The sequence below is a fragment of the Lissotriton helveticus genome, chromosome 1_2 (genome assembly GCF_964261635.1).
Source record: "Lissotriton helveticus chromosome 1_2, aLisHel1.1, whole genome shotgun sequence".
Classification (NCBI taxonomy): domain Eukaryota; kingdom Metazoa; phylum Chordata; class Amphibia; order Caudata; family Salamandridae; genus Lissotriton; species Lissotriton helveticus.
Genome location: NC_136058.1, coordinates 250,644,538 through 250,656,856, shown reverse-complemented (window position 1 = coordinate 250,656,856; position 12,319 = coordinate 250,644,538). Strand labels below are relative to the sequence as shown.

The 12,319-nt window shown below is 42.5% G+C and overlaps 1 protein-coding gene across 1 annotated transcript in view; it reads left to right on the top strand.

Moving 5' to 3' along the window:
• The window catches only part of LOC144800484 (vitamin D3 hydroxylase-associated protein-like), a 257,769-nt gene extending 246,507 nt beyond the window's left edge, over positions 1-11,262 (top strand). The window contains exons 14-15 of the mRNA XM_078671683.1: positions 2,109-2,254; positions 9,896-11,262. Of these exons, the coding sequence (XP_078527809.1) occupies positions 2,109-2,254; positions 9,896-10,036 (287 nt within the window). The 3' untranslated portion in view covers positions 10,037-11,262. The remainder of the gene's footprint in view (positions 1-2,108; positions 2,255-9,895) is intronic.
• Positions 11,263-12,319: the final 1,057 nt, after the last annotated feature.

The following is a 12,319-nucleotide window of genomic DNA, read 5'->3' as shown; positions in this document are numbered from 1 at the left end:
GGTCCCACAACAGTGCAGCGTCCAGGTCCTCTTACCAGCAACAAGCGCAGCGGCTCCCGCGGGGAGGGAGCGGCAAGCCGCAGTTGGCAATGTGGCTCAGGTGTGGGCGTGTCCTCTGGCCCCATGAAGTCCCACAACAATGCAGCGTCCAGGTCCTCTCGCCAGCAACAAGCGCAGCAACTTTGGAGTCCTCAGTGGGCAGCCAGTGTCTCTTGAGCCAGATAAAGCGCGGCGTGCAGCGTCTAATGATGGTAAAATGGAAGCAGCAATGTTGGGCTTAAAAAGGCTTAAATGTCTCAGTGGGCAGCCAGTAGCAGCATGGATGGTGTCTCCCCACACAGGTACAGTGCAACATGCAGTGGTAAAAGGTTGACAACAGAAATTAGGGTTATTAACCCAGAAGAAGAAATGCAGTGCCAGTCCTTTAGTTATCGCTGGCTGGAAAAGTCAGGCCAAGTTCAGAGCGCCATGTAACAGCCTTCACTCACCGGCCCCTCCTTCCCCAGGACGCTCGTAGTACACCGGCAATCAGCAGGTCCCAGTGCCTAGGTCTCTATCAGCAATGCCGCCTGCGCTCAGGAAATGTTGCGCTATGCTTCGTGATTTAAGGTGATTAGGGCATCAAAGCGACCACAACATTTTCTAAACTTCAGCGCCGTGTGATCCGCATCATTCGGAACACCAAAACGCCGAAACACCAAAACGCCAAACCACCATTACGGGAGGAAGGAGCAGCATCACCTACGGCAGCACGGAGGCATGGAGGCGTGGTCCCAATCTTCATTGTAATATGCTGATGTTTGCTAAATAATTGTAGATTTTTATGTGTGCATGTCATGGAAGTAGGTATTGACATGTGTCTAAGTACACCCAATGCTATCTTCGTACCAGCAAACACATAAACTGGCAAATGTTTTTTTTTTGTAAAGTGCCAAATAGTCATGTCATAGGGCTATTTTATCTTGAAAAGAGAAAGTTTATCATATATTTAAAAATCTACTGCTACAGCCTAGCATAATGCTTTATTTCTCAGAGTTTTGTATAAAAAAACATCTTCATTGCTTTCAGTATTCCAGCTGAGTGTGTTGTCACAAGATATATCAATTACTTAATGGTAGAAATGAACATATTTTGCCTGGTGCCACCCCATATTTTTGCCTTGATTGTTGTTGCTGGCTTTAGAACTCTGCACTTCGCCCTTGCTAACCAGTGGTAAAGTGCCTGTGCTCCCCCTTTCAGTATGATGTTACTAATACACCACTGATTGGTATATTTAACATACTTACAAGTCTCTGGTATGCGGTACAACAGTGTTACCAGGGCCTATCAGTTAAATGTCACAAGTGTACTGAAGCACCCATTTTGCCTTTCACTATAGTGATGCTGTAAGCATGACTGCAGTCCTGCCACTAGTAAATGGCTGTGCAGGTTTAAACTGCAAATTCCACCTGTCAAAATATTCCCTCTTGACAGGCCTAAGCCTTCCTTTTAAATAGTTAAGTAACGCCTAAGCAAGTGTTACCGTCCATAAGGCAGAATGCATTATATTTAAATTTAGGACAGATTTCAATGTTAAACTTCATTGAGGAAGTCTTATTTATAATAAATATTTTGGAAGAGACACTTTTAGAAAGTTATCTTCTCCCTGCCTAAAGCCTCTAGAAATCTATTTGGGTGTGGTAAATATGTCACACAGGAGTTTTATAGCACCTTTGATGAGGTGTAAACTTGCAGTGAGAGCTGAGACAAAGGCTCTGGGTGTAGGGAGATGTTCTGTTTGTATGGAAGGTGAAACATCTGGCCTGTGATCAGGAGCGTAATTGTCACAGGCAGATGTAGCTAACACCTGTGCCTGCCCCCTTCTTCTGTATTTTCTGGCTAAAATTTTATAACGAAATAGATATCTTAGAATGAAATAATCACACTTTTTCTTGTGTATGCATTACTTGTATGCATTGTTACCCTTACATTTCCTTTATGCTATTAGGTCTGTGGCCCATAAACTGTACAGATATCAAGTAAATAGATACAATTATGGCCCAACATAATATTCATGTTTTACATTGGACACGTGTTGATAAAAATAATGCATCATAGTATTTTTGCAGCTACTGGAACGTACACCTACCTGTACAATGTTCTCAACTTCCCTGCTGGGGTGGTGCCAGTCACTACAGTTACGGAGCAGGACGAGGAGAAGCTGACGCACTATGAGGGGCACTACAATGATCACTGGGATAACCTGATAAGAAAGGTCAGTAGCCAACATTTTCCAATCAGGCAACTTCAACTCATAAGGTTTTTCTTTTAAAGTGTAGTGGGGTTAAAGTGAGGGGAGGCCAAAGCTCAGGTTACAGAGACCCACATAACCTTATTAGAACTTTCAAGGCATGAATCTATTAGATTCCACAGATTAACACGATTTATGAGTTGCCCATGTGCCCACATAGCGCTAAAAGTTACCGCCACTTCAAAGGAGGCACTAACAGGAGAAATGTTTTTATTTCTCCTTTCTTTTCCACTTTGCATGCGTGCTGCACTGTGCAGCACACATACAAAATGGGAAAAGCTTTAAAACATGTCTAGGCATGGTATTTTGTACAGGAAGTGCAACCTTCCTGTACAAAACCTATGCTAGACTCACGCAAACAGCCTACTGCTACAGTGCTAAGGTGTGTGCGTGGCGTTCGACAGCTGAAATCAGAGCCAGGGAAAGGGGAGGAGAGAGCCATATCTCTTTGGATATAGCACTGTCCTGCTGCCTCCTTGTCATGCAACGCAGCTCAGCCTCTTTGGGTGCCGCTCTGCGTTGCATGTATTTATTTGAAAAATCTGCCCCTTAGAGTATCATTATTTTAGGTTAAATTAACTTCAGATTTTTCAGACTGCCAGTTGCAGCTAATGAGGAGACAATGCGTGAGTGCTAGGTAGGGAGTACAACTATTTTAGTCCAAGTCTAAGGTAATTTTTTATTGTTCGGGATTGAAAGCGTTCATGATCAAAAATCAAATCTTTAAGTTTGAGATTCTGCTCAATTCCTTATAATGGTGAAAATAATCCTGAGATAAACTAGATCGAATGTAGATAGATCGAATGAGAATCAGTTTCATATCTGCAGTTATGAAGTTGCAATACGAATCTGCGCTATTTTCATAGTTTACGTAATGCTGAATAAAATGGTAAGAATTTGATCAACATTACAGGATGAAGGCAGTTAAGGCAGAGTGTGAAAACTTTTAAAGGATTATTGGAAGAAAGGTATATAGGACGACACATCTATTTGAGGGGGCAGAGTTGAAATTAAAATGAATGTAGGTTTACAGATAACTTGGAAAGGGCAAATTCCACAAATCCTTGGCAATCACTGTCACCCTTGTGCACCTCAAGGCCCCAAGTGAATGTAGTGACATATCTTAAACCTACAGCAGGAAAATAATTTCTAAGAATGGACTTACATTACAATGAATACTGTTTGCCAGACTTCCAGTCTTTTATTTGTCATTTGAATGATTGTTGTTTTGGGCCCCAGACCACAACGATCATACATTGGCTATGTATCTATCTACGATTGATGGACCACAAGAGATTTGAACAGAAATCAATGTGTAATATGCATTTGGCTCACACATTAATATCTTCCTATGTTTTATAATTACATGGAAATAATAATCCAGAATGTATTAGTGTAAATTCGTTCCGCCCTCCAATGGCGGGTGGTGGTTCCCAGATTTCGGCGATCCCGGCTTGGGGGGCAGTCTTTTGTGGTTAAGGCAACCACACTATGGAATTCCCTGCCAGATGACCTTCGTCATACCAAGGAACTCTCCAGTTTCAAAAAACTACTCAAAACTCATCTGTTTAAACAGTCGCTCTAGTTCTTTTGCTCCCCTCTGTCACTGTTCTCCTATGCGCCAGAACACTCTCGAGTAGCAGCGCGCGGTATAAATCTCACTATAACATAACATAAATATATTAATGGAGCATGTAACTCAATTGATCCACCAAGGAAATTGCTGCTGTGGTTAATGATTTTTGTTTTGCTTTTGAATTTTAGAGCCCACCATGATTTTTTATGGGTATATAAGTATTGTTGTTTAACGTTGATTTAGTGGCAACTTTCTTGTTTTTATGTTTAAAAAATATATATATTTGTGTGAATGTATAAATGCCTGATGTATCAAATTGCCATACAAGTTCATTCGATAGTTATGCAGACAAAAGGTTTATAAAACATACATAAAATCTTGTAAAACACAATTCCTCTGCTTTGCAAATAAACCCTCTACGGCAGATGTATAAAATTCCACCTGTTACATCCAATTTTTGAATTTTTCCCTACTGGACAAGTGCTTCCTGTTACATCATGCCTCGAAAATGCAACGATTAAACATTATTGCACACATTTAAAAATATTGTGCTATCCACCAATAAATCCTCCATTCAGTGAATACGTCACCTTTCTTTGAATATACAGTGATGAGATATGTTTGGATTATATAATAACATTAGCCAAGGGAGAATTTGTGCAAGTAGTGTTTCAACATAGCAAAAGGATTTATACAATTACAATAAATAGCAATTATGTGCCAAGGATATTCTATCAGTTTTGGAATTATTCAGGGTGATTTCTGTAGTTTACCCTGCCTATGGGAATGTGACAAATACATATTTAAGGTGCATATAATTATATATGACAGAAACTGTTGGAAGTCATAAAAAGACTTAATCATGTTTCTATTCATACATTAAAAAAATATGATTTTCCACATATGGTTTATGATCATTTTATCAATTAGTATGTAGAGGTCTTTTTAAGAATAGCAAAATAGACAAACAGGCGCATGGAGTGAGACATGCAGAATTGTCCAGAAATGAATAATTAACATTTGGTGGGCTAGTTGAAGGGTGTGAAAATGGAAGAGGAATATAACGCTCAAGATGACGTTAAGTAATATGTTGAATGGATGAGAAAATCAGCCTCACCGGATACCTCAATGACCGCCAACTCCTCAACACCACTCGGCCTAGTTTCAGAGAACAACCACAGCATGGAAACGTCTCTCATCACCGTGATGGATGACTTCCACATGAATTTGGATGCGGGAGAAGAGGCAGCCCTAATCCTCCTGAACCTCTTTGCAGCGTTTGACAGAGTCCCCCACCCCACCATCCTCAAACAACACGATTAGAACTGGGGTTCTCTAGTTGGCAGAGGTAGGTACCACTGTCCAAATAGGGACCCTTGCTTCTAGTCAGGGTAAGGAGGAGACACTCTTTAGATAACTACTGCTCACCCCCTTGGTAGCTTGGCACGGGCAGTCAGGCTTATCAAAGGCAATGTGTAAAGTATTTGTACCAACACTCACAGTAACACAGTGAAAACACCACAAATGAACTCCACACCAATTTAGAAAAATAGAACTATTTAAATTAAACTAAACAAGACCAAAACGACAAAAATCCAATGTACACAGTTCAAGAATATGGTTTCAAATGAGTTCTTAAGTTTGCGTTAAAATAATCCACAGTTGCATCACGTTTTAGCCAACAGTACCTTTAGATGCGACAAAAGTTCCAAGTGAAAGCTGTAGCGTCGAAAAGCACGCGATTTTTCACTCCTGAGGAGGCGATGCGACAACACCGCTGGACGCAGTGGGCGTGTTGCGGTGACTCCGGTCTGTATGGGGAGGGATGCGATACCTTGCGTGGATTCCGGCGCACCGGTTTCAGTGGAAGCGGCTCGCAAAAGGTACGATGCGACGATATTCGGGGCGGGGATAATCTCCGGGGCGGCGATGATGCGCAGCTCAGCGTCGATCTTCTCCTCTCGCGGCCCCTCGATGCGATGGCTCTGCGATGACTCCGCAGCGACATGATGTGGTCCGCAAGCAAGCGGTGCGACGATCTCACCCAGTAACGACAGGCTCTGCGGCGATACTCGCAGCGATGGTAATCTTCCAGCACCAGACTGGTGGGTCCCGCAAACGAAGGATGGAACGATTCTGGCAGCGGCAACAGGCGCTGTGACGATCTCGGCCTTCGTAGCGGTGGGAATTTCCTCGCGATGCGAGCGATGCGATAAAACTTGCAGAAAGTCTTTCAAATCTTGGTTTGCAGCTTCCCAACACAGGTACAACTTCCAGAGGCACCACAACTGGCCCAAGCACTCTAGAAAGGACACAACTCTCTCAGTAGAGTTTAGGGAAGCTGGGGGTGAAGTCCTTTTGTTTCTGGGACTTCTTAATAGGGATCCAGCTCTTCTCAGGCCCTTGGAGATTCCTTCAAGCAAGGGGACACAGCACAAAGCAAAGTCATGCCACTCTCCTTGGCAGCAAAGCAACTGAAGGCCAGTCCAGCAAAGCAACTGCAGGACAGTCTTCCTTCTTCAGTCTTCTAGCTTTCTCCTTGGCAGAGGTTCCTTCTTGATTCGAGGATGATCTAAAGTTCAGTGGTCTGGGGCCCTGTACTTATACCCCACAAAGTCTTTGTTCCCTTTGTGCAGGAGGGCTCTGAGCCCGGTCCAAACCATTTCTGGAGCACTCTGTTTACATGACCCCTTCTTTCCTTTCACAGTGCAGAGCAGAAACATCAGACGCCCCACAGGAGGTGAGCCAGCATTGTGGAGGGAAAGCACAGCCCTGGAGCACTTTGTTGACATGATTCCTTCTCTCCTTTCACAGTGCAGTGCAGAGACATCAGATGCACCACAGAGGGTGGAGCCAGCACTGTGGGGGGGGGGGGCAGGCACGTTCCTATTCAGGTCCCAGGTGCAACTCCTCCCTCCCATCTAGATGCAGATCTCTCTATTCACCACAGGGCGGACTCATTCTGTCCCCTGGAATCCCCCAGCCCTGTCACTCACAAACCAGGCAGTCAATTCACAAACAGCCAAAGGCACACAGAAAAGTTCAGGGATACCAGACTTTTATGTCCTATCTTGCTCCTATGGGAATATATTCAGGTAACCACTGTAGCCATGATAGCCTATGGGCAAGATAGCCTTACAATAGTGAAAAACAAAAATGGTTGTCATTCACTACCAGAGCATGTCACCTGCACTAGTACATGCTCTACCTTTCACATACACTGCACCCTGCCCAAGGGGGTACCATAGGGGTGACCAATGTGCACAGAAAGGGAAGGGTTAGGCCTGGCTAGTGGGGACACTGACCAGGAGGACATGGCAGATCACAGACTGCACACAGGCACTGCGGTGGCAGGCCTGAGACACCATTTTAGGGCTACTCATGTGGGTGGCACAATCAGTGCTGCAGGCCCACTAGTAGCATTTGTATCACCAGCCCTGGCACACTCAGTGTTCTTAACTAGGGACTTCTTGGTAATACAAACATGCCAATCATGGATAACCAATCGCAATAACAATTTACACAGAGAGCATATGCACTTTAGCACTGATTAGCAGTGGTAAAGAGCCCAGAGTCCTATTGCCAACAACCACAGGTCAGGAAAAACAAGGGAGGAAGAAGCAAAAAGTTTGGAGATAACCCTGCAAAAAGGGCCATTTCCAACAAAAACCTACATGACATCGGAATGCAAAGGCACACACTTTGATGGATCTGCTCCTTCCTAACTGGAAGGACCCAGCCAGTCAGCCTAACACCGTATGCCTCGGTAGCCTGCAACCTCAACAGCGGAGTTCCCCAAGGATATTCTCTAAGCCTGACCCTCTCCAACATATACATGATCCCTCTAGCCAGCATACTCCACTTTCTTAACATCAATGTCCTCTCCTATGCTGATGAAGTACAACACATTCTCTCTCTCCTCATGGACAAGACACCCAGTACCTGGATCAAGTTCAATGCTTGCATGGATGAAGACCAGCTGTCTAAAGCTGAATACTGAAACGAAATAATGATCTTCAGGAAGAGCACTTCACCGTGGGACTCCACCTGGTCACCAACAGAGGTAGGACTGATACCCATCCACACTAAGAACCTCAAGATGGTCATCAACAGCAAACTCAACATGACCACCCAACTCAACACATTCACCGCCTCATGCTTCTATACACTGAAGATGGTGCAAAAGATTTTCAAATGGCTCCAGAACAGCACCCGAAGAACTGCCACATACACCCTAGTCTCAAGCAAGCAGGACTACGGGAACACCTTCGATACTGGAATCAACAAAAAATGCAACAGTAGGCTGCAGAACTTGGCAGCCTTCCAAACCTCACTCACATCACACGACTCACATTACACCACTCCTGAAAGAGCTCCACTGGCTCCCCTATACCAAGTAAAATTCAACCTTCTCACCCACACTTTCATGACACTACATAAAGTGAACCAGCATACCTCAATATTTGCATGTGCTTTCACAAACCTTCCAGACACCTGTGCTTGTCAGGACTTCAGATTGCACATTTCGAAAGCATATGGAAAATCAGATCCGGCAATTAAGCCTTCTCCTGCATCGCTCCTAAAGAGTGGCCTGCCTCTACACTGAAGAGCCTCTTTCTCACTTCCTGAATTCCACAAGAAGCTGGAGAACTGTCTTTTCAAGTAGTCCCACTAGGGCCCAGGTTAGGCTAGACTTACACCTGCTCAGCTCCCACTCCCTACCAGGTGATAGTGCACTCTACAAACCTGCATATTTCAACATAACAGTGAGAACGTAATTTCTAAAAGAGGAAAGGATTGAGGGAACAACGAGTGCGATTAGTTCCTTACTCGCCCGTTATGTACCAACTAGAGGCCTTCGATCTGCTGAACTTCTCCAACTTGTCGTGCCTCGTGTTAGGCTGACTAGATGGGGAGCTAGGGCCTTCTCAGTTGTGGCTCCTCAGCTTTGGAATTCTATTCCAATTGAGATTAAAAGGTTGCCATCAATTGATCTGTTTAAAAAGGAACTTAAAACCTGGTTTTATAGGAGGGCCTACCTATGATTGAACGCTCCATGGGGTGATAAGCTGTTATTTTGATGTTAGGCGCCTTGACGCCCACTGGGCATAGTTTTGCGCATAATAAAAATATTTTCATTCATTCATTCATTCATGTCCCTCCAGGTGGCAATTCAGGATTACAAGTTTGCGCTTCTCTTTGAAAGTTACATAAACCCCATACGAGCAAAGGACCTTACGTCACCGTCAGTCAGACACACACTTAAAACGGGAAACAACCTTTACAACGCAACTTTTACAACGCACTACCATTACAACGAAACTTTTACAATGCAACATCCATTACATCGCATGCCATTACAACGTAACCATTACAACGCATGACACTACAACACATACCATTACAATGCATGTCATTACAATGCAGTCATTACAACGCATACCATTACAACGCATACAATTACCATCCAATACTTACCCTACTGTTGCACCCCCTGGAGTTAGAATAGTAATTTTTACCCCTACACTATCGAACATGTACCCTACTGTTGCACCCCCTGGAGTTAGAATAGTAATTTTTACCCCTACACTATCCAATACTTACCATACATGCAATGTAATGTCATGCGTTGTAATGGAATGCGTTGTAAAGGTAGTTTTAAAAAAATTATTTGTTACGACATGCGTTGTAATGGAATGCGTTGCAATGGATGTTGCGTTGTAAAAAATGCGTTGTAAAGGTATGTGTTGTAAAAGAATGCGTTGTAACGTCATACAACCACTTAAAACATTAGTATTAAAGCTGGCAAAGTGCTTTAAACATGGATAGTTAGGACTACACAAGTGTTTGGTTTACCTAAAGGGTTGCCAGCGAGTTTACTTTATTTAAAACATATAACCATTTATACCAGTATTTCGCTCCCTACATGAACCATTTAGCATAATTATTTGAAAGTTGAAATAAGAGTGTTTCCGTGGTGATAATAGTTTTTACTGCCTGTTCTCCCTATGTTTGTGTTTTTGCTGCAGGCTGTGACGGGAGGGGTTGGACTCCCTGTGGCTGTGCAGTGTGTGGCACTACCGTGGCAAGAGGAGCTGTGCTTGCGCTTCATGAAGGAGGTGGAAACCCTGGTACAAGAGGAGAAAAGAAGACATGGAAGTGTATCATGATCAAATATACTGCTAGGACTCCCTATTAATCCGCTGTCCTGTTCTGTAAATCTATGTTGTCTCAGCAAATGACAATCAGCACAACAGGGTAGGGAGCTGTGGGGGGTTTTATAGATGAGATTATTTCACTAGGGTATTATAGAGGCTGTTAATCGATAATTTTTTTATTATCTCTGATTTACTAAGTCGAGAAGCATTTCGAGTTAGTTAAACAACTAAATATCACACAGAGAATAACAGGCAATGATACCATGAAATTACGTTATAGTATGAAAAAACTGAAAACAAGAATACATGAAACCCAGATAAAAGATTCTTCATCAGGTACTCTACTGGTAGCCAGTACTTCATTTGTTAAAAATGAAATAAGTACACTGGTCCAAAGTTTTTCACCTCAGAGTTCTTCAATGCAGGGGCTTCCAAGTATAAGGCAGCTTAGTTTTAATTCACTCTCCTGCGCCTCTTTCTTCCAGCAACCTATACTTCTCACAAACATAGGAGCATATTATCAAGGGCGGGTGTTAAAATTATCGTTGTTTTATTGGTAGGAAACTGCCGATAAAACGGCGATAATGGGCTTGATAATACGCCCTTGTTAATTACCATGGGCTTCTATGGGAATTAACAAGGGTGTATTATCAAGCCCATTATCGCCATTTTATCGGCAGTTTCCTGCCGATAAAACGGCGATAATTTTAACACCGGTCCTTGATAATATGCCCCCAAGTTTCTTTTCCATCCCTGCTTTCCCTGTTTGATACTGATTTCCTACATTGGCTTTACTCACTTTTTCGCAATTTTCTGCCTTACTCCCACATTTATTGGTTCCTAGTCTGTTGATAAAAAGTAGGTTCCATTTCCCAAAAATAAGTGCAGGTGCCGAATCTCTGTCATACCTAGCAAAAATTAAGCACTGGTAATCACCCTGAAACTAAGTCAACATTTTATGTACACAGTTCTTCTGAGAATTTATCTAAAAAACTTATGTTGCTTGAGCAGGCGGAGTCAACAAATCCTTCATCAGTCCAATAATACCTGTTCACAAAGAGTTCAGGTACCCCATTGGTGTTTTGTAACATGATGATTAAAAATGTACTCCAGAAAATAATTATTACAAACTGTATTTACTGTATATCAGTAATGAAGTGAGCTGAAATGTGTATTTTATTAAATTACTGACTATTGGTATCTTCACAGAAACCTGTAGTTTCGAATTTCAGACTGTTCCTCATTGTGTTGTCTATTATTTATTTGTCTAATTACTGTTTCATAAAGCTCAGCTGCACTACTACTGGTATTGAAAGGCATTGCACAGAACTAATTTGAAATTACTTTAGTACCAGCAGGGAAAACTTGCCAATGCTTGTTAAATTGTGTCAGCAATGGCAAAGCCAAAAGTAATCTTGGAATTGTGTTGTCTATTAGTCCCAGATGACAATCAGGTTGCAATGTTGAGACACAGGCGTGGCTATCATGGAAGTACCATCTTGGAAATACAGAAAATTCAGGGGCTTATTTGCAAGCCCCTTTCGCTGCTAGTTTGTCACTTTTAATATAGCAAAAAAGGGACGTACCGCAGTGCAAGGGGCTTGTAAATAAACACCATAGTTCCGTGAATGATGTTTTGCTGAGTCCACACAGAATATGATGGCCATCTTAGAAGTATAATTATTTTTAATTCTAATATACCGGAACATTATTTTCTATACTTCGAAGTGCACGAAGACAGTGTGGGATGGGAGAAAGAGATTAAGAGGTTCTTTTTCTAGGAGTGCAAGCATACAATTGGCTTGTACATTTGAGAAACAAACAGAGTGATGGAAAAAGAAAGCAACACGACATGCACTCCCTTAGATTACTGCCATTAAGTATTTTTTCTTTTAAAAAAGAATAGAAAAAGTAGTTCCCTGACATCAGAAATCGAAGGATACACTGAACTAATAAAAAAATGAGGGTGAAACCAACATTTCTAAAGTGCAGGGCAAACAAGGTAATTATCAGCAAAGCCATCAAATCAGGAGCAAAGGATTGAAATAGACAAGAACGCCACCCACACATGAACAAGAGACAGGCCCATAGCTCATTCTAAGTAGTATACAACAACTATTGTTACAGTGCTGTCTGTGTCAAATAATGCTGGCTTCAATGAAATCACAAGAATGCAGTATGAGGAACAGGAGTAGTTTATGGAATACTCTTGAAAAGTACTGGGCCATAATAGTAAACTGGGAAGCACATAGAATTCCAGTGACAGATGTTCCTTTCGTAGTTATGAAGAATGCT